This window comes from Pristiophorus japonicus, chromosome 16, assembly GCF_044704955.1.
Source record: "Pristiophorus japonicus isolate sPriJap1 chromosome 16, sPriJap1.hap1, whole genome shotgun sequence".
Classification (NCBI taxonomy): domain Eukaryota; kingdom Metazoa; phylum Chordata; class Chondrichthyes; family Pristiophoridae; genus Pristiophorus; species Pristiophorus japonicus.
In genome coordinates this window covers 68,705,441-68,728,316 of record NC_091992.1, presented here as the reverse complement: position 1 = coordinate 68,728,316, position 22,876 = coordinate 68,705,441, and the positions used below count along the sequence as shown (strand labels likewise).

Below are 22,876 nucleotides of genomic sequence, written 5' to 3'. Positions count from 1 at the left end.
ATGGTTCGGATACAGAATACACACATGGGGAAAGGAAGGACATCTAAAACTAGTTCCTTGGATGACTGAAGATAGAGGGGTGGAAATTCGGTCTTCTGCCTCCCCTCTTAGCCGCCCGGAGAGGCAGCAAAGGCGGCAGACTGCACTTGCGCCCAGACGGCTAGCTTCCAGCGCCCCGCCGGGACATTCTGTGCCGGTATTGACGGGGGCGCGGAGCAGTACTGCCCATGAGAGGCGAGCTGGTGTGCAACGCCCCTGCTTGCGACACCGGCTCGCGTAGTGCGCCCTGGTGGGAACACCTGTGGAAGCTGTAGCCGCTGCAGTGAGGTAAGTAATGCCAACCTCGGGTAAGTGTGATTTTAAAAATGTTTATTTGCGATTTGTGTTGTGGTGGCGTGAGTTATGTATTGGGAATGTTTTTGATGAGTTTTTTTTCAGGTTCTTTTCCCCCCCCAGATTTCTGTTATGATGCTCCGAGACCAGCTGTTTAGCTTGGGATTTTCTCTTGCTCAGCCGGCCTAGCGCCCCAAAACAGGCGTGTAACGCCTCCCTCAGCGCCCCTCTCCAAACTCCGAGCCCAGCTGATGAATTTTGCGGCGGCAAATGTAAACCATTTGCTGGCAAAAAATTTACCGCTCCACCCGGGACACCGCCCCAACTGAGGTGCGACTGAATTTCTACCACATAGAGGTTAAAATGAGACACAAAAAGGAGGCTTGTAACAATTGCAATGTTCATTAGCACAGTAGAGAGCCAAGCTGAAAATAGAAAGTACAGAGGAGATGCAAAAAAGGGAATATGAGGGGCAAAGAGAGTATCCAAATAGATAGCAGCGAACATATAAAGGAGTCCAAAAGTACTTTATAAACACTCAAATAGTAAAAGGGTGGGGCCAATTGGGAATCAAAAAGGAGATATTCTGGAGGCAAAGGGCATGGCTGAGGAACTAAATTAGTACTTTGTTCATGCTACCAATGTAACAGTAAAGGAGGTGGTAATAGCAATATTGATTAGGATACAAATAGATGAAGAGGAAGTACTTAAGTTTGGCAGTCCTCAAAGTAAAAAAAGTCACCCGATGGAATGCACGCTGAGGGTAGTAAGAGTGTTAATAGCGGAGGGTCTGGCCACCATTTTCTAATCCTCCTTGGATATGGGGGTGCTGCCAGAGGACTGGAAGATTTCAAATGTCACATTCCTGTTTTTTTTAAAAAAAGGGGGGGGTGCAAAGGATAAACCTAGCAATGTTGGCCAGTCAGTCTGATGTTGGTGAAGGGGAAACTTGGAGAGACACAGATCCGGGACAACATTTAGTAAAGTACGGGCTAATATATGAAATTCAGCACTGATTAGTTAAAGGCAAATCATGTTTGACTAACTTGACTGAGTTCTTTGAAGTAATAGAGAGGGTTGATGAGGGTAATATGGTTGGTGTTGTGTATATAAACTTTCAAAAGGTGTTTGACAATGTACCACTCAATAGAATTGTTAACAAAATTAAAACCCATGGGATTAAAGGTACAGTGCTTACCAACGGATCCATTACAGACCCAATTTGCATCCGGACCGGGGTCAAACAGGGCTGTGTCATCGCCCCAACCCTCTTCTCAATCTTCCTCGCTACCATGCTCCACCTCACAGTCAACAAGCTCCCCACTGGAGTGAAACTAAACTACAGAACCAGTGGGAAGCTGTTCAACCTTCGCCGTCTCCAGGCCAGGTCCAAGACCACCCCAACCTCTGTCGTCGAGCTACAGTACGCGGACGACGCCTGCATCTGTGCACGCTCAGAGGCTGAACTCCAAGACATTGTCGCCGTATTTACCGAGGCGTACGAAAGTATGGGCCTTATCTAAACATCCGTAACACAAAGGTCCTACACCGGCCTGTCCTCGCCGCAGAGCACTGCCCCCCAGTCATCGAGATCCATGGCGCGGCCCTTACCTCGGGAGCTTCTTATCAACAAAAGCAGACATTGATGAGGAGATTCAACACCGCCTCCAGTGCGCCAGCACAGGCTTCGGCCTCCTGAGGAAAAGAGTGTTTGAAGACAAGCCCTCAAATTTACCATCAAGCTCATGGTCTACAGGGCTGTAGTAATACCCGCCCTCCTGTATGCTCAGAGACATGGACCATGTACAGTAGACACCTCAAGTCGCTGGAGAAATACCACCAACGATGCCTCCGCAAGATCCTACAAGTTCCCTGGCAGAACAGATACACTAACATGAGCATCCTCGACCAGGCCAACATCCCCAGCATCGAAGCACTGACTACATAGAAACATAGAAAATAGGTGCAGGAGTAGGCCATTCGGCCCTTCGAGCCTGCACCACCATTCAATAAGATCATGGCTGATCCTTCATCTCAGTACCCCTTTCCCGCTTTCTCTCCATACCCCTTCATCCCTTTAGCCGTAAGGGCCATATCTAATTCCCTCTTGAATATATCCAATGAACTGGCATCAACAACTCTCTGCGGCAGGGAATTCCACAGGTTAACAACTCTGAGTGAAGAAGTTTCTCCTCATCAGTCCTAAATGGCCTACCTCTTATCCTAAGACTGTCCCCTGGTTCTGGACTTCCCCAACATCGGGAACATTCTTCCCGCATCTAACCTGTCCCGTCCCGTCAGAATCTTATACGTTTCTATGAGATCCCCTCTCATCCTTCTAAACTCCAGTGTATAAAGGCCCAGTTGATCCAGTCTTTCTTGATATGTCAGTCCAGCCATCCCTGGAATCAGTCTGGTGAACCTTCGCTGCGCACCCTCAATAGCAAGAATGTCCTTCCTGAGATTAGGAGACCAAAACTGTACACAATACTCCAGGTGTGGCCTCACCAAGGCCCTGTACAACTGTAGCAACACCTCCCTGCCCCTGTACTCAAATCCCCTCGCTATGAAGGCCAACATGCCATTTGCTTTCTTAACCGCCTGCTGTACCTGCATGCCAACCTTCAATGACTGATGTACCATGATATCCAGGTCTCGTTGCACCTCCCCTTTTCCTAATGTGTCACCATTCAGATAATAGTCTGTCTCTCTGTTTTTACCACCAAAGTGGATAACCTCACATTTATCCACATTATACTTCACCTGCCATGCATTTGCCCACTCACCTAACCTATCCAAGTCACTCTGCAGCCTCATAGCATCCTCCTCGCAGCTCACACTGCCACCCAACTTAGTGTCATCCGCAAATTTGGAGATACTACATTTAATCCCCTCGTCCAAATCATTAATGTACAATGTAAACAGCTGGGGCCCCAGCACAGAACCTTGCGGTACCCCACATCAGCACGGTACCCCACATCAGCACACTACCCCAATCCCATGTGCTTTAAGTTTGCACATTAATCTCTTGTGTGGGACCTTGTCGAAAGCCTTCTGAAAGTCCAAATACACCACATCAACTGGTTCTCCCTTGTCCACTCTACTGGAAACATCCTCAAAAAATTCCAGAAGATTTGTCGAGCATGATTTCCCTTTCACAAATCCATGCTGACTTGGACCTATCATGTCACCTCTTTCCAAATGCACTGCTGTGACATTCTTAATAATTGATTCCATCATTGTACCCACTACCGATGTCAGGCTGACCGGTCTATAATTCCCTGTTTTCTCTCACTTTTTAAAAAAGTGGTGTTACATTAGCTACCCTCCAGTCCTTAGGAACTGATCCAGAGTTGATAGACTGTTGAAAAATGATCACCAATGCATCCACTATTTCTAGGGCCACTTCCTTAAGTACTCTGGGATGCAGACAATCAGGCCCCAGGGATTTATCGGCCTTCAATCCCATCAATTTCCCCAACACAATTTCCCGCCTAATTAGGATATCCTTCAATTCCTCCTTTTCACTCGACCCTCGGTCCCCTAGTACATCCGGAAGGTTATTTGTGTCTTCCTTCGTGAAGACAGAACCAAAGTATTGGTTCAATTGGCCTGCCATTTCTTTGTTCCCCATTATAAATTCACCCGAGTCCGACTGCAAGGGAACTACGTTTGTCTTCACTACTCTTTTTCTCGTCACATATCTATAGAAGCTTTTGCTGTCAGTTTTTATGTTCCCGGCAAGCTTCCTCTCGTACTCTATTTCCCCCCTCCTAATTAAACCCTTTGTCCTCGTCTGCTGAATTCTAAATTTCTCCCAGTCCTCTGGTTTGCTGCTTTTTCTGGCCAATTTATATGCCTCTTCCTTGGATCTAACACTATCCTTAATTTCCCTTCGTTGCCACGGTTGAGCCACCTTCCCTGTTTTATTTTTTACTCCAGACAGGGATGTACAATTGTTGAAGTTCATCCATGTGATCTATAAATGTTTGCCATTGGTTATCCACCGTCAACCCTTACTCGCCAGTCTGTTCTAGCCAATTCACTTCTCATGCCGTCGAAGTTAGCTTTCCTTAAGTTCAGGACTCTAGTTTCTGATTTAACTGTGTCACTCTCCATCCTAATACACTTGGATCAGCTCCGCTGGGCGGGCCACGTCGTCTGCATGCTATACACGAGACTCTCGAAACAAGTGCTCTACTCGGAACTCCTTCATGGCAAACAAGCCAAAGGTGGACAGAGGAAACGTTACAAGGACACCCTCAAAGCCTCCCTGGTAAAGTGTAGCATCCACCAACTCTTGGGAGTCCCTGGCCGAAGACCGCCCTGGGTGGAGGAGGTGGATCCGGGAGGGTGCTAAGCGTCTCGACGACGAGTGCATGCGGAAGACAAGCGCAGGCTACGCAAGGAACGTGCGGCAAACCTGTCTCGCCCCCTCTCGCCCTCAACGACTGTCTGTCCTACCTGTGACAGGGACTGTGGCTCTCGCATTGGACTGTTCAGCCACCTAAGGACTCATTCTAAGAGTGGAAGCAAGTCTTCCTCGATTCTGAGGGACTGCCTATGATGATGACTTAATAGAATTGTTAGCATGGGACTAAAGGTACAGTGCTGCATGGGTACGACATTGGCTAAGGGACAGAGAGTCGTGATGAATGGTTGTTTAGAAAGAAAAAAAGATTTGCATTTATATAGCACCTTTCACAACCACCGGACGTCTCAAAGCCCCTTACAGCCAATGAAGCACTTTTGGAGTGTAGTCACTTATAATGTGAGAATAATATCAGACTGGAGGGAAGTATGCAGTGGTCGTCCCCAGGGGTCGGTATTAGAACCACTGTGCTTTTTGTTATATATTAATGATTGGACTTGGCTATACAGGGCATCATTTCAAAGTTTGCAGATGACACGAGACTTGTAAATGTAGTATACAGTGAGGAGAATAGAAACCGACTTCAGGAGGAGTTAGATAGACAGATTGGTGAAATGGGCAGACACATGGCAGATGAAATTTAACGCAGCGTGAAGTGTTACACTCTGATAGGAAGAATGAAGATAGGCAATATAAACAAAATGGTACAAGTTAAAGGGGATACCGGACCAGACCAGAGAGACCTAGGGGTGTACGGGCACAACTCTTTGAAGGTGGCAGGACAAGTTGAGAAGGCTGTTTACTAAAGCATACAGGATCCTTGGCTTTATTAATACAGGTGCAACGTCCTGAGTCCGGAACCCTCTGGACCGAGGCCATTCCGGATTCCATGTTTTTCTGGACTTTGGAACGTCTTTCAGATGTCACAAATCCAGAAACACCCGAGCCTAGGTTCGGATATTTCTGGATTTCGGACCGTCAGAAGTGGGGGGGGTACCTGCCGAGGAGGTTGTCGGGCGGGGCCCCGCTGAGTAGATTGTTGGGCGGGCCAGCCCCGCTGAGGAGGTCGTCGTCGGGCCAGCAAGGTGGCCTCGAGATAAGGGCGGTGAGGCAAGGGGCCCCAAGATCGGCAGGGTGTTGGGTCCGGATTCCTGAACATTTTACGGATTCCAGACGACCCTGCCACCGCTCGGTCCAGATTCTGGAACATGCCAGATTCTGGACACTACACCTGTAGAGAGACAGAGTACAAAAGCAAGGAAGTTATGCTAAACCTTTATAAAACACTGGTTCGGCCCTAGCTGGAGTATTGTGTCCAATTCTGGGCACCACACTTTAGAAAGGATGTCAAGGTCCTGGAGAGGGTGCAGAGATTTACTAGAATGGTACAAGGGATGAGGGACTTCAGTTTTGTTGAGTGATTGGAGAAGCTGGGGTTGCTCTCCTTAGAGCAGTGAAGATTAAGAGGAGATTTGATAGAGGTGTTCACCATAATGAATGGTTTTGATCAAGTAAGTAAGGAGAAACTGTTTCCAGTGGTAGGAGAAAAGATGACCCAGATTTAAGGTGATTGGCAAAAGAACCAGAGGCAACATGAGGAAACTTTTTTTACACAGCGAGTTGTTGTGATCTGGAATGCTCTGCCTGAAAGGGCGGTGGGAGCAGATCCAATAGTAACTTTCAAACTGGGAATTGGATAAATACTTGATGGGGGGTGGGGAAAATACATGGCTCTGGGGAAAGAGCGGGGGAGTGCGACTAGTTGCATAGCTGTTTCAAAGAGCTGGCACAGGCAGGATGGACCGAATGGCCACCTCCTCTGTTGCAACAATCTATGATTCTTGAGATAAATAAAACCATTTGTTGATTCTCGAGCTGTTGAGAGCATAAATTCTGTCCACTTTTCAAAGAGAGGAGAGGAGAGTGGTGTGGTGTGGTGACATGACGGAATCCACTTGCCGATGTACAAGTTCTCTACAAGCAGAAATTAAGAAGGGGAGAGTCATGTGAAAATGAAGGTTTCTACTGTGACTTGTAATTGTTTTTTATTCTGCAGGACTGCCGCAAAGTAATTCTTTCCACAAACATTGCAGAAACATCTGTCACAATTCCAGGCATCAAGTATGTTGTTGATACAGGGATGGTGAAAGCCAAGCGCTACACCCCTGGTAAGTAATATATATCTCGCTCCCTCGCACTATAGGAACAGGAGGAGGCCATTCAGCCCGTCGAGCCTGTTCCGCCATTCAATGAGATCATGGCTGATCAGCAACCTAACGCCATATACCTGCATTTGGTCCATATCCCTTAATATCTTTCGTTAACAGAAAGGTATCACTTGGATTTAAAATTAACAATTGATCTAGCATCAATTGCCATTTGCGGAAGAGAATTCCAAACCTTGGCCATCCTTTGTGTGTAGAAGTGTTTCCTAATTTCACTCTTGAAAGAGTCCTAGACTCCCCAACCAGCAGAAATAGTTTCTCTCTATTTATCCTATTTTCCTTAATATCTTGAAAATTTCGATCAATTCACCCTGTAACCTTAGTTTGTGTAATCTCCCCACGTAACTTTACCCTTGAAGTCCGGATATCACTGCTAAACCCACGCACTCCCTCCAAGGCCAATATATCCTTCCTAAGGTGTGGTGCCCAGAACTGCTCACAGTGCTCCAGGTGTGATATAACCATGGCTTTGTACAGCTGCAGCATAACTTCTACCCCTTTGTATTCTAGTCCGCTAGATATAAAGGCCAGCATTCCATTAGCCGTTTTGATCATTTTCTGTATCTGTTCATGACCTATGTACCTGGACCCCCACAAGTCTCTTTGGACTTCCACTGTTTCTAGCTTTTCACCATTTAGAAAATACCTTGTTCTATCCTTTTTAGATCCAAAGTGGATGACCTCATATTTGCTGACATTGAAATCCATTTGCCACAGTTTTGCCCATTCACCTAATCTATCGCTATCCCGGTGTAATTTTATGCTTTCATCTACGCTGCCTACAATGCCGCCTATCATTGTGTCATCACAAATTTGATTTTATGACTTTCTATCCCATCATCTAAGTCGTTAATAAATACTGTGAATAGTTGAGGCCCCAACACAGATCCCTGCGGGACACCACGAATCACATCCTGCCAATTCGAGAACATCCCTATTATCACGACTGCCTGTCTCCTGCCTCTCAGCCAATTTCCTAACCAGGTCAATAATCAGCCACAATTCCATGGGGTTCTACCTTAGTAAACAATCTCTTATGTGGGACTTTACCAAATGCCTTCTGGAAGTCCATATAAAAATCGCCCATAGACATTCCCCTGTCCACTACTTTAGTTCGCCTCATCAAAAAATTAAGTCAGGTTTGTCAGGCATGATCTAGCTTTCACAAATCCGTGCTGGCTCTGAACAACTGACAATTGTCGAGGTGTTCAGTCACTCTATCCTTAATTATAGACTCTAGCAAATTCCCAACAACCGATGTTGGGCTAATTGGTTTATAATTCCATGGTTTCCCTCTCTCACCATCCTTAAATAGCGGAGTGACGTGCGCAAATTTCCAATATAAAGGAACGGTTCCTGAATCGAGAGAACTTTGGAAGATTATATTTAGGGTATCTGCAATGTGCTTACCTACTTCCTTTAAACCATCTGGACTTGGGGATCTGTCTCTCTTTAGTGCCATTATTTTCTTCATTACTGTTATTTTACTGACATTAATTTAATATTAGATTTCTGGCATGTTACCCTCCTCTTCTACTTCAAAGTAATTATTCAACATTCCTTATTATCATTGACAATATGGCTGCCTTCAGTTTTTAAGGAGCTCACATTGCTCTTGACTAATATATTTGTATAAATTATTTGTATTGATTTTGATCTCTCTCGCAAGTTTCTTTTCATACTCCTCCTTTTGTAGCTCTTATTGTCTATTTTGTGATCCTTTGCTGTTCTTTACCTTAATGCACCCACTGGCCCTGCCCCCTCGCACCACTGTTAGACAGTGACCTCGATCCCCTTCCCATCGACAGACGGTGTGAGACACTGACCTCGATCCCCTGACCATCGATGGTGTGAGACACTGACCTCGATCCCCTGCCCATCGACAGACGGTGTGAGACACTGACCTCGATCCCCTGACCATCGATGGTGTGAGACACTGACCTCGATCCCCTGCCCATCGACAGACGATGTGAGACACTGACCTCGATCCCCTGCCCATCGATGGTGTGAGACACTGACCTCGATCCCCTGCCCATCGATGGTGTGAGACACTGACCTCGATTCCCTGCCCATCGACAGACGGTGTGAGACACTGACCTCGATCCCCTGCCCATCGACCGACGGTGTGAGACACTGACCTCGATCCCCTGCCCATCGACAGACGGTGTGAGACACTGACCTCGATCCCCTGCCCATCGACAGACGGTGTGAGACAGTGACCTCGATCCCCTGCCCATCGATGGTGTGAGACACTGACCTCGATCCCCTGCCCATCGATGGTGTGAGACACTGACCTCGATCCCCTGCCCATCGACAGACGGTGTGAGACACTGACCTCGATCCCCTGCCCATCGACAGACGGTGTGAGACACTGACCTCGATCCCCTGCCCATCGACAGACGGTGTGAGACACTGACCTCGATCCCCTGCCCATCGATGGTGTGAGACACTGACCTCGATCCCCTGCCCATCGACAGACGGTGTGAGACACTGACCTCGATCCCCTGCCCATCGACAGACGGTGTGAGACACTGACCTCGATCCCCTGCCCATCGGCAGACGGTGTGAGACACTGACCTCGATCCCCTGCTCATCGATGGTGTGAGACACTGACCTCGATCCCCTGCCCATCGACAGACGGTGTGAGACACTGACCTCGATCCCCTGCTCATCGATGGTGTGAGACACTGACCTCGATCCCCTGCCCATCGACAGACGGTGAGAGACACTGACCTCGATCCCCTGCCCATCGACAGACGGTGAGAGACAGTGACCTCGATCCCCTGCCCATCGACAGACGGTGTGAGACACTGACCTTGATCCCCTGCCCATCGACAGATGGTGTGAGACACTGACCTCGATCCCCTGCCCATCGACAGACGGTGTGAGACACTGACCTCAATCCCCTGCCCATCGACCGACGGTGTGAGACACTGACCTCGATCCCCTGCCCATTGGCAGATGGTGTGAGACACTGACCTCAATCCCCTGCCCATCGACCGACGGTGTGAGACACTGACCTCGATCCCCTGCCCATTGGCAGATGGTGTGAGACACTGACCTCGATCCCCTGCCCATCGACAGACGGTGTGAGACACTGACCTCAATCCCCTGCCCATCGACCGACGGTGTGAGACACTGACCTCGATCCCCTGCCCATCGACAGACGGTGTGAGACACTGACCTCGATCCCCTGCCCATCGACAGATACAGAAGGTTCCTCAAATATTTATACCTGTACTGTCATGAGGGCTTCAGTGGAGTACGAGTAGATATTTCATACGTTGTAATCTTGTACTGCATCCCAGCTAGTCATCATACTCACTGATAATACAACTCGTGTTGTCAGGCTCCTAATGCTGTCTCTGTGCTTACTCTTTAAAGCTATATGTAATTGATGAAATGTTACTTGAGAGGCTGTTTTCAAGGGAGAGATTTTCTCATCTCTACACTGTGGTAGATCAGTGTGTATTGGTGAGACTGAGGGACTCATTTATACCACAACCGCCTGACACACAGGACAAAAGTCACCCTTCTGCCCAGCGTTTGTGCAAATTGAGGATTTATTCTCAAATAGGCCAAGCTACCTGACTGAATCAAATAAGCTGGAGCTGGAGAGATCTAGTGAACGTTGTTGTGTTGTAGAGAGCGGATTGGAGGTCCTTGCTGTGCAGCAAGTGTCGAAAGCTCAGGCATGGCAGCGAGCGGGGCGAGCCGGGCGGCAACAGTCAGGAATCTGTTACCGACTCTACACCGAGGGAGAGTTTGAAAAGTTCCTCAACATGACCGTCCCAGAGATACAAAGGTGATCTTACTCAATGCATCTCTCTCTCTCTCTCTCTCTCTCTCTCTCTCTCTCTCATAGAAACTGCTTTGAGTTATGTTGCTGTTGATAGTTGGATCCCAGCTTGCCTTTGCTCTGGGAAGCTGTAATGCAATGTGATTTGGTGCTGACCTCGCCAATACAGTTCTGTAACCTATCCGTGTGCTTCCTGTTGTGTTGCTGTGTGCAGGTGTAATCTGGCGAGTGTGATGCTACAGCTCCTGGCACTTCGGATTCCCAACATCCTCACATTTGACTTTATATCTAAACCATCTCCAGGTAAGAGGCGCGTACAGTTCTGTTATATCGCTGCACTTGGTTTGCCAGCCCCTGGCCAGTAGATTTTCTACAGAAAGCCCTAAAGTGATTTGACTTTGAGTATTCCCATTTCTTAGAAAAGTAACCGTAAATATATAACAGAAAAGTGAATACAAAAGGCTCGATGACCTTTTGTCAGAACTGGAAACATTTAGAGATGTACCAGGTTTTAAGCAAGTACAGAGGTAGAGAAAGAGGGAGGGGAGGAAAGAACAAAAGGGAAAGTCTGTGATGGGGTGGAAGGCAGGAGAGATTAGAAACATAGAAAATAGGTGCAGGAGTAGGCCATTCGGCCCTTCGAGCCTGCACCGCCATTCAATAAGATCATGGCTGATCATTCCCTCAGTACCCCTTTCCTGCCTTCTCTCCATACCCCTTGATCCCCTTAACCGTAAGGGCCATATCTAACTCCCTTTTGGAAATATCCAACGAACTGGCATCAACAACTCTCTGCGGTAGGGAATTCCACAGGTTAACAACTCTCTGAGTGAAGAAGTTTCTTCTCATCTCAGTCCTAAATGGCCTACCCCTTATCCTAAGACTATGTCCCCTGGTTCTGGACTTCCCCAACATCAGGAACATCTTCCCGCATCGAACCTGTCCAGTCCCATCAGAATCTTTTATGTTTCTATGAGATCCCCTTTCATCTTTCTAAACTCCAGTGAATAAAGGCCCAGTTGATCCAGTCTCCTCATATGATAGCCCAGCCATCCCTGGAATCAGCCTGGTGAACCTTCGCTGCACTCCCTCAATAGCAAGAACGTCCTTCCTCAGACCAAAACTGAACACAATATTCCAGGTGAGGCCTCACGAAGGCCCAGTACAACTGTATTAAGACCTCCCTGCTCCTCTACTCAAATCCCCTAGCTATGTAGGCCAACATACCATTTGCCTTTACCGCCTGCTGTACCTGCGTGCCCACTTTCAGTGACTGATGAACCATGACACCCAGGTCTCGTTGCACTTCCCCTTTTCCTAATCTTCCGCTATTCAGATAATATTCTGCCTTCGTGTTTTTGCCCCCAAAATGGAAAACCTCACATTTATCCACATTATACTGCATCTACCATGCATTTGCCCACTCACCTAACTTGTCCAAGTCACCCTGCAGCCTCTTAGCGTCCTCCTCACAGCTCACACCGCCACCCAGTTTAGTGTCATCCGCAAACTTGGAGATATTACAACTCTATTCCTTCATCTAAATCGTTAATGTATATTGTAAGGAGCTGGGGTCCCAGCACTGAGCCCTGCGGCACTCCACTAGTCACTGTCTGCCATTCTGAAAAGGACCGCTTATCCCGACTCTCTGCTTGCTGTCTGCCAACCAGATCTATATCCATACCAGTATATTACCCCTAATACCATGCGCTTTGATTTTGCACACCAATCTCTTGTGCGGAACCTTGTCAAAAGCCTTTTAAAAGTCCAAATACTCCGCATCCACTGGTTCTCCCTTGTCCACTCTGCTAGTTACATCCTCAAAAAATTCCAGAAGATTTGTCAAGCATGATTTCCCTTTCATAAATCCATGTTGACTTGGACTGATCCTATCATTGCTTTCCAAATGCGCTGCTATTTCATCTTTAATAATTGATTCCAACATTTTCCCCACTATTGATGTCAGGCTAACCGGTCTATAATTCCCCGTTTTCTCTCTCCCTCCTTTTTTAAAAAGTGGTGTTACATTAGCTACCCTCCAGTCCATAAGAACTGATCCCGAGTCGATAGACTGTTGGAAAATGATCACCAATGCATCCACTATTTCTAGGGCCAATTCCTTCAGTACTCTGGGATGCAGACAATCAGGCCCTAGGAATTTATCGGCCTTCAATCCCATCAATTTCCGTTACACAATTTCCCGCCTAATAAGGATATCCTTCAGTTCCTCCTTCTCACTGGACCCACTGTCCCCTCGCACATTCGGAAGGTTATTTGTGTCTTCCTTCATGGAAAAGTATTGGTTCAATTGGTCTGCCATTTCTTTGTTCCCCATTATAAATTCACCTGAATCCGACTGCAAGGGACCTACGTTTGTCTTCACTAATCTTTTTAATTTCACATATTTATAGAAGCTTTTGCAGTCAGTTTTTATGTTCCCTGCAAGCTTCCTCTCGTACTCTATTTTACCCCTCTTAATTAAACCCTTCGTCCTCCTCTGTTGAATTCTAAATTTCTCCAGTCCTCGGGTTTGTTGCTTTTTCTAGCCAATTTATATGTTTCTTCCTTGGCTTTAACACTATCCTTAATTTCCCTTGTTAGCCATGGTTGAGCCACCTTCTCAGTTTTATTTTTACTCCAGACAGGGATGTACAATTGCTGAAGTTCATCCATGTGATCTTTAAATGTTTGCCATTGCTTATCCACCGTCAACCCTTTAAGTATCCTTTGCCAGTCTATTCTAGCCAATTCACGCCTCTTATGTCGAAGTTACCTTTCCTTAAGTTCAGGACCATAGTTTCCGAATTAACTTTGTCACACTCCATCTTAATAAGGAATTCTACCATATTATGGTCACTCTTCCCCAAGGGGCCTCGCACAACAAGATTGCTAATTAGTCCCTTCTCATTACACATCACCCAGTCTAGGATGGCCAGCTCCCTGGTTGGTTCCTCGACATATTGGTCCAGAAAACCATCCCTAATACACTCCAGGAAATCCTCCTCCACCACATTGCTACCAGTTTGGTTAGCCCAATCAGTATGTAGATTAAAGTCGCCCATGATTACTGCTGTACCTTTATTGCACACATCCCTTATTCTTTGATGCTATCCCCAACCTCACTACTACTATTTTGTGGTCTGTACACAACTCCCACTCGTATTTTCTGCCCTTTGGTATTCCGCAGCTCCACCCATACCGATTCCACATCATCCAAGCTAATGTCCTTCCTCACAATTGCATTGATTTCCTCTTCAACCAGCAACGCCACCCCACCTCCTTTTCCTTTTGTCTATCCTTCCTAAATGCTGAATACCCCTGGATGTTGAGTTCCCAGCCTTGGTCACCCTGGAACCATGTCTCCATGATACCAATCACATCGTATCCGTTAACTGCTATCTGCGCTGTTAATTCATCCACCTTATTCTGAATACTCCTCGCATTGAGGCACAGAGTCTTCAGGCTTGTCTTTTTAACACACTTTGCCCCTTTAGAATTTTTCTCTAAAGTGGCCCTTTTTGTTTTTTGCCTTGGATTTCTCTGCCCTTCACTTTTACTATTCTCCTTTCTATCTTTTGCTTCTGACTCCATTTTGTTTCCCTCTGTCTCCCTGCATAGGTTCCCATCCCCCTGCCATATTAGTTTAACTCCTCCCAAACAGCATTAGCAAACACTCTCCCTAGGACATTGGTTCAGGTCCTGCCCAGGTGCAGACCGTCTGGTTTGTACTGGTCCTACCTCCCCCAGAACCGGTTCCAATGCCCCAGGAATTTGAATCCCTCCCTTCTGCACCACTCCTGAAGCCACGTATTCACCTGAGCTATCCTGCAATTCCTACTCTGACTAGCACGTGGCACTGGTAGCAATCCTGAGATTACTACTTTTGAGGTCCTACTTTTTAATTTAGCTCTTAGCTCCCTAAATTCATCTTGTATGACCTCATCCCGTTTTTTACCTATATCGTTGGTACCTATATGCACCACGACAACTGGCTGTTCACCCTCCCTTTTCAGAATGTCCTGCACCCGACCCGAGACATCCTTGACCCTTGCACCAGGGAGGCAACATACCATCCTGGAGTCTCGGTTGCGGCGGCAGAAACGTCTATCTATTCCCCTTACAATTGAATCCCCTATCACTATCGCTCTCCCACTCTTTTTCCTGCCCTCCTGTGCAGCAGGGCCACCCACGGTGCCATGAACTTGGCTGCTGCTGCCTTCCCCTGATGAGTCATCCCCCCCAACAGTACCCAAAACGGTCTATCTGTTTTGCAATGGGATGACCGCAGGGGACCCCTGCACTACCTTCCTTGCACTTCTCTTCCTGTTGGTCACCCATTCCCTATCTGGCTGTGTATCCTTGACCTGCGGTGTGACCAACTCACTAAACGTGCTATTCACGTCATTCTCAGCATCATAGATGCTCCAGAGTGAATCCACCCGCAGCTCCAGTGCCGCATTGCGGTCTGTCAGGATCTGCAGGTGGATGCACTTCCTGCACAGGTAGTCGTCAGGGACACCGGAAGCGTCCCTGACTTCCCACATAGTGCAGGAGGAGCATAACACGTGTCCGAGCTCTCCTGCCATGACTTGACCCTTGGCTTAACTTAATTGGGCAGTAACAAGGTTAAAAGTTACTTACTGATAAAGAAAGAAAAAGAAAAACTACTCAGCAATCACCAGCCAATCACTTACCCTCTTGTCTGTGACGTCACCTTTCGATTTCTTTCTACTTCTTTTTGCCTTCTCCCTGTAGCTGGACCGGTAGGCCTCAACGTCCCCGGAACTCTCGCCTCCTCCGACGAGATCTCCGACCACGAACTCCCGCTGGCCTTTATCGGCCTCGACGTCCCCAGAACTCGCTCCTCCTCCGACTAGCTCTCCGACCACGGACTCCCGCTGGCCTTTATAGGCCTCGACGTCCCCGTGACAAAAGGGATGATGGTGCAAGGGGAAAAGAGATTGCAATGGGAAAAGTAAAGGAACAAAAAAATGGGTCTAGAGGAGGTGTAAATGGCAATTGCAAAATTGTTCCCAGCAGCTGGTTTGCACTCTCCACCCATTTCCGCCACCTCCAGAACCTCTTCCCCCAATTCTCCCCTTTCAGCATTCTGAATTGGATGATTATTGAAAGCTTCAGTAGCAGGCCTTTGTGCCAGAGAGTGTTGTGTGTTCTCGAGCTGAACACAGATGCTCAACAATGGTCTGCCAAGCGTGTCGGTGATCAAACTGGCCTTTTTCAACATCTGTATGTGGACATGTCCTGCACCAAATTCCAGATGTTCGCCTATGTCGATGACCAAGCACTGCTGACACAGCCATCAACACTAGAGGAAGCAAGTGGGACGCTCACTAGTGACCTGGACCTACTGGAATGCTACTTCTAGACCTGGCATGTCCGCTCCAATCCAGAGAAGACAGTCAGATCGATGTTCCATCTGAACAACACCGCCGGGAAAAATCTCGACAGTTCCTTCTGTGGAAGGCGACTTACCTATGGGCATCACCCTATCGGCCTCACCTCACCAACACCTGGTCCGGAAACTCGCTGGAACGTCGTGGCGGAGAACAGCCAAAACTCTTTGCACAGCAGTGACCCTCGTCTGCTTTGCTGCAGGATACTGCTCTTCCTCATGGTCCTGCAGCCCACCATCCTGATGGACGGAATCGTGGGATGCATGCAATATGAAGAACCAGCACCTCTTCACTGGCCCAACAGCTAGGTCCCTGGCTTCAACTTCCCTCGAAGACAGTGGACAGCACTTGACCCAATCCGCACGGGGCACGAATGGATGCGATCATCTGCCCCACAAGTGGTAGATGAGGGACGACCCGGTGCGACTGTGGTCATCAGTCCCAGGCCATGAAACGGAACACATCACATCAACCTGCCCATTGAGATCTGTTGCAGGAGGCACCTTATTTCTCCATTAGGCATCTCGGGAGACCATCAAATGGAGAGCCAAACTACACATCCCATTAAAGTAGTAATAGCATTCCCAAGGGACCGCTCCCTCTGTGACACCCTGGTCCGCTCTTCAATCACCCCAACACCCCTCCCCTTCTCTCAGCACCTACCCATGCAAGCGCAGGAGATGCAACACCTGCCCTTTCACCTCCTTCCTTCTCACCATCCAGATCTCCAAACACTCCTTCCAGGTGAAACAGCAATTTACTTGTACTTCTTTCAATTTATTATACTGTATTCGCTGCTCAAGATGCGGCCTTCTCTACGTTGTGGAGACCAAACGCAGATTGGTTGATCACTTTGAACACCTCCATTCAGTCGGCAAGCGTGACCCCGAGCTTCCAGTCGCTTGCCCTTTTAATTCTTCACCCTGCCCCCACTCTGATCTCTCTGTCCACGGCCTCCTACACTGTTCTAATGAAGCTCAACCAAAGCTCGAGGAGCAGCACCTCATCTTTCGATGAGTCATTTTACAGCCTTCTGGACTCGACAAGTTACCTGAGTCTTTTATGTTGGTTGAAAAGTTCTGTTAAAAATCCTGCTGGAGGAACTTGACACTGAGCAAGAGTGTTTGTGAGGCCTGCGAATCTATGTGCTCTCTTCTGATCACAGCCCCAGTCATGATGGTCAGTTGTTGAAGTTTTTTGATTTTTTTTCATTATTTAAAAAGTCTCATGGCTCCTACTGATGGTTCAATTGATTATGTCCTGAGTATCTGTGCCATACTGACTGGGGAGGTGCATGGGTTCAATCTCAGTGGAGGTATGTTGGCTTCATTTGGCATCAGTGTCGCTAGGATAAGGAGGGAGGCAAAGAATCAGCCAGGGGTAGTGGCTCACACGTCAGGAGTGGCCTTTTGAGCAGGGTAACCACAAAATTGTAACCCAGCAACCAGTCAGTGTCTTCACCGGGTGGGATTAAAATAAACAAATAAATATTGAAGGTTATTTCCTCCCTGCCTCCTGCATTGAGTATAAAAAGGTTATGGGTTCTAGGTTTGGAGCGTTGAGCTGATCTTTATCTGTACATAAATATTACATCGAATTTACAGCACAGAAGCAGGCCAATTGGCCCAACAGGTCTGTGCCGGTGTTTATGCGCCACATGAGCCGCCTCTCCCCTTACTTCACCTCATCCTATCAACATAGCAATATTAATCAGATACTGAAGAGTTGGTTTTCTGAATGTGCACAACTGTTTGAGAGCATGTGACAAATCAAAGGCACAATTCCCAATGAATTTGAATTGTAGAATATCCTGGGAAGCATGCCTGTAGTTTGCTGATCTTTGCACTCACATTTGGAAATTGCCCGATAATGCCATGTTGAACAAAGTTGTGATCTTTGAATGACCGTAGACCGTTCTGCCGCTTGTAATTTGAAAAGTGATTTTAAAAAGTAAAAGAACAAAACGATTAGCACTCTACAAATGGAGTATTGTGACCAATTCTGGGTACCGCACTTTAGGAAGGATGTGAAGGCCTTGGAGACGGTGCAGAAAAGATTTATGAGAATTATTCCAAGAATGAAGGACTTTAGTTGCGTGGATAGACTGGAGAAGTTAGGGTTGTTCTTCTTGGAAAGCAGAGAAGGTTGAGAGGAGATTTGATAGAGATGTTTAAAATTGAGGGGTCTGGACAGAGTAGATAGACAGAAACTGTTCCCATTGGCAGAAGGGTCGAGAACCAGAGGACACAGATTTAAGGTGATTGGCAAAAGAACCAAAGGCGATGTAAGAAAAACGTTTTTACGCAGCGAGTGGTTAAGATCTGGAATGTGCTGCCTGAAAGGGTGGTTGAGGAAGACTCAATGTTATCTTTCAAAAGGGAGTTGGATATGTATCTGAAGGATAACCAGTTTCCAGGGCTATGGGCAAAAGGCAGGGGAGTGGGACGAGCTGAAGAGTCGGCACGGGCCCAGTGGCCGCCTTCCGTGCTGTAACCATTCCATGATAGAGAATTTTAAAAGCCTTTGGATTCTCATTGTTGTTTTTGCATTCTTGTCTTATCTGCCTTCCTTGTTGAATACAGGCAAAGTCTTACCACCCTGTGGGTGCTGGCTCTTTAATGGCATTCTAACCTGATCCTGCGTGTCTACAGATGCAGTGCGAGCAGCCATTGAACACCTTGAGCTGCTGGGAGCAGTAGAGCGCAAAGACAACCAGATCGTCCTGACACCAATGGGCAAGAAAATGGCAGCATTCCCTCTGGAACCCAGATTTTCCAAGGTAGCAAGCACCAGTGATCTGGCCAATTCATAGCTTCTTGAATCGAGACTCCAGGGAGGTACCCAGCAATGTTCCCTCCAATTTTTTTTCTGTGCGTGGTCCCTTTAGATTTGCTGCAAGGTTGCTTGCATACGCGTTATCTTCAGCAGCGGCAAGAGCTAGTGAGTGGCCTGCGCAGGACCTCCCGATCGATGCGTGCACCTTTGGGGGAACATTGTTTCCCGGGGAGGTGGGCACCCCCCTTGGTTAGCGAGAGGGTGGTAAATGTGGAGAATGGACAGAGGGTGGTGAATGAAGGAAAAGACTGCATCTTGTGGGAATGCAGGGGGAGCAGAGGGTGGGTTGTATCCTCAGGGAGAGGATTGGGTGGTGGGGGTCGAGGGTGGTGAATGTGGGAAATGAACCGCCCAGAGTGGGATTGGGGGTTTGGGTCCAGAGGATGGATGGTGGGGGGGGGGGAGAAAGACTGAATGGACTGCCCAGGGTGGCAGATGGAGGGAGCTTTGGATAAATATTTAATGAATGAGAGATTTTTGTTGGATGTGCTGATTTGACTGCTGAGTCTTTTTCCTCCTACTCTACTATATTCCTTTACAGCAAGTGAAATGATGCGTTAGTGGAGAATTGCGATTTCTAAGATAGTCCGTTCTCCACCAGTTGCTCCTAAAAATCAGGCGCAAATCATGTGGAAACTTGGGCCCATTGAGATTAAAATAAAACAGTAAAAAAGGAGGCTTATGATAAATGTCAGGCTCATAATGCAATAGAGAACCAAGCAGAATACAGAAAGTGTAGAGGAGATTTATTAAAGGAGAGAGGCTAAGAGAGAAAGAAAATAGTGTCTGACAATTGATGAAGTAACAGAGAAGGTTGATGAGGAAAACAATACAGAAATCTAAGCTTGAACCCTTTGCCCCCCTAATTGTAGCATTTGTAGGAATGTCGAGCATATTATCGGGGTTCAATTTATCTATTTCTTAAAGATCTTGATTACTTCATAGAATCTTAGGGCACAAAATGGCCATTCAACCTGTGCCGGCTCTTTGAAAGAGCTATCCGCTCAGTTCCATTCCCTTACCCTTTCCCTATGGCCTTGCAAATGTTTCTCCTTCAAGTATTAATCCTCGCCTCTGAGGGACTGCCGAAGAAGAGACCATATATATCAAAAAGAGAAGTGGCCCTAATACCAACCCCTGGGGAACACCACTGTATATTTCCCTCCAGTCTGAAAAACGACCGTTCACCACTACTCTCTGCTTTCTGTCTCTAAGCCAATTTCATATCCATGCAGACACAGTACCTTTAATCCCATGCGCTTTACTTTTGCTAACAAGTCTATTTGTCATATGCTTTTTGAAATTCCATATACACATCAACTACACTATCCTCATCAACCCTCTCTGTTACTTCATCAATTGTCAGACACTATTTTCTTTCTCTCTTAGCCTCTCTCCTTTAATAAGTCTCCTCTACACTTTCTGTATTCTGCTTGGTTCTCTATTGCATTATGAGCCTGACATTTATCATAAGCCTCCTTTTTACTGTTTCATTTTAATCTCAATGGGCCCAAGTTTCCACATGATTTGCGCCTGATTTTTAGGAGCAACTGGTGGAAAACGGACTATCTTAGAAATCGCAATTCTCCACATTTTTTTTTCTGCAGTTCTAGTCAGGTAGAACAGTTCTACTTTGGAACAGAATTTTTTCTTCAAAAGGGGGCGTGTCCGGCCACTGACGCCTGATTTGAAAGTTTCCACAGTGAAAACGTACTCCAAACTAACTTAGAATGGAGCAAGTGAAGATTTTTGTAGAACTGAAAAAACCTGTTCTACACATTAAAAAATCAGGCGCAGGTTACAAATTAGGCGTCCAGAACGAGGTGGGGGAAGGGAAGTCATTAAATTCTACAATAAATCCTTATTTATACTTATACAAATATTATACAAATAAATCCAACCTAAATAAAAATTTATAAGCAAAGAAAAGATTAAATAAACCATCTTCCTAACTGTGTGAAAGTGCTTCAGCCAGCCTCACAAGTTCGTTCGTTCGTTCCTGACGGCAGGGGGTGAGGAGGAAGCCGTTCCAGACGGACGGAGGGAGGGAGTGTGGGACCGACCGACCGCCCACCCGACCGCAGCGGGGGGGGGGAGAAAGCCGTTCCAGACGGCGGGCGGGCGGGAGTGCGGGACCGATCCACCGAACGCAGCGGGGGGGGGAGGGGGGAAGACGTTCCAGACGGCGGGAGTGCGGGCCTGATCGACCGAACGCAGCGGGGGGGGGAGGAAGCCGTTCCAGACGGCGGGCGGGAAGGAGACAGTGAGAAGGCTGCAGGAAGCCTCAGTGCTGATGACGTGATGGCAATGTGCTTTTATTAAAAAATATTCAAAAATTAAACAGCTACAAAGAACTACAAAAATGGCCGAGTGCCAATGTTTCCTTCACACTGCGCGTGCGCGGACGCTGCAACATGCACGCGCAGGGTTGCCGGCAGGAAAAAAACTAATTTAAATAGTACCCGCCACCTCCCACTTACAAAATCGGCGCGAGTGTAGGCTCCGCCCCCCTGGGAGCCACGGCAAACAGACAAGGAGCTGCAGGGCTCTCCAGAATCGCGAGTTTATTTTCCGGCGCCGTTTTAGGCGCGAGAAACGGGTGCCCAGCTCGAAGGGGCGCCCGTTTTTTATCGTGTCGAAACTTGGGCCCTCTATCTCCAGGGAGCTCTAGTTTTGGATGCCCTTCCTTTTCTCTTCTTGGGAATGTGTCAAGTTTGTACCCAAACTATCTCTTTAAAGGCCTCCCATTCATCAATGACTGTTTTACTGGCCAAGCTTTGTTTCCAATCCACCTGGGCTAGATCCCTTTCCAACTCGGAGATTATATATATCAATGACTTGGACTTGAATGTTGGGGGTATGATTAAGAAGTTTGCAGATGACACTAAAATAGGCTGTATGGTTGATAATGATGAAGAAAGCTGAAATGGCCTCCTTCCATGCTATAAATTTCTACGATTCTATGATTAGCCTTCTTCCAGTTGAGTATCTTCACCTTTGGTCTTTCTTGTTTTCCATAACTACTCTAAATGTAGTAATCTTGTGACCACTCTAAACCTAATGATATTGTGAGATTTAAAAATAATCTCTCCTTGATCCATCTCTTCTCTACTGTAAAAACCCCAGGCTCTTCACCCTCCCACAGTAACCAATCCTGGGCTTTTCAAGGCCTTGACGTCCTTCCTAAAGTGTGGTGCTCAGAATTGAACACAATAGTCCAGCTGAGGTCTAACCAGTGATTTATAAAGATGTAGAATAACTTCCTTTTGTACTCTGCCTCTATTTAAAAAAAAGCATACGGGATCCTTGGCTTTATCAACAGCCATCTCCATTTGTCCTGCCACCTTCAAAGATTTGTGTACGTAAATCTCCAGGTCTCTCTGTTCCTGCACCTCCATTAAAATTGTTCCATGTATTTCATATTCTCCTCAAATTCTACCAAAATGCATCACTTCACACTTCTCTGCTTTAAATTTAGTCTGCCATGGATATGGGGTTCAAATTTAGAAGAGGAAAGATGCATGGGTGGTTTAAATTATGATTTCTTTCTTTCTCCGCCACCCCCCCCCCCCCCCCCCCCCGACCCACAACAGCTAGTGTCAGCAGCTTTATTCTGGTCCCGATACGATCAGTTCTGTACTCTAAAGGACCCACTACTGATTCCTGGTGCACCCAACTTATGACTCTTGTTTTGTCCACTCAGCCCCATTCACAACCGCCCTTTGCTTTCTTTGGTTTGGCTAGTATTTAGTCTTCCTCAGAAGTTCGTCTGTTATTCTATGCCTTCCTACCTTTCAAACTAATCACGTGTGGTTGTATCAAAACCCTTGCTAAATCTAAATATATCACAAGCACACCAATTCCAGCAGTTATTAATAAGTTACTTGTAGAAATATAT

At 47.0% G+C, this 22,876-nt stretch overlaps 1 protein-coding gene across 4 annotated transcripts in view; it reads left to right on the top strand.

The window, feature by feature from the left end:
• dhx33 (DEAH (Asp-Glu-Ala-His) box polypeptide 33) overlaps nt 1-22,876 on the top strand; it is a 71,999-nt gene that overhangs the window by 39,969 nt on the left and 9,154 nt on the right. For all 4 annotated transcript variants that reach the window (XM_070857412.1, XM_070857409.1, XM_070857410.1 and 1 more), the window contains 4 exons: nt 6,762-6,873; nt 10,576-10,735; nt 10,944-11,032; nt 18,795-18,922. In XM_070857412.1, the coding sequence (XP_070713513.1) occupies nt 6,762-6,873; nt 10,576-10,735; nt 10,944-11,032; nt 18,795-18,922 (489 nt within the window). The remainder of the gene's footprint in view (nt 1-6,761; nt 6,874-10,575; nt 10,736-10,943; nt 11,033-18,794; nt 18,923-22,876) is intronic.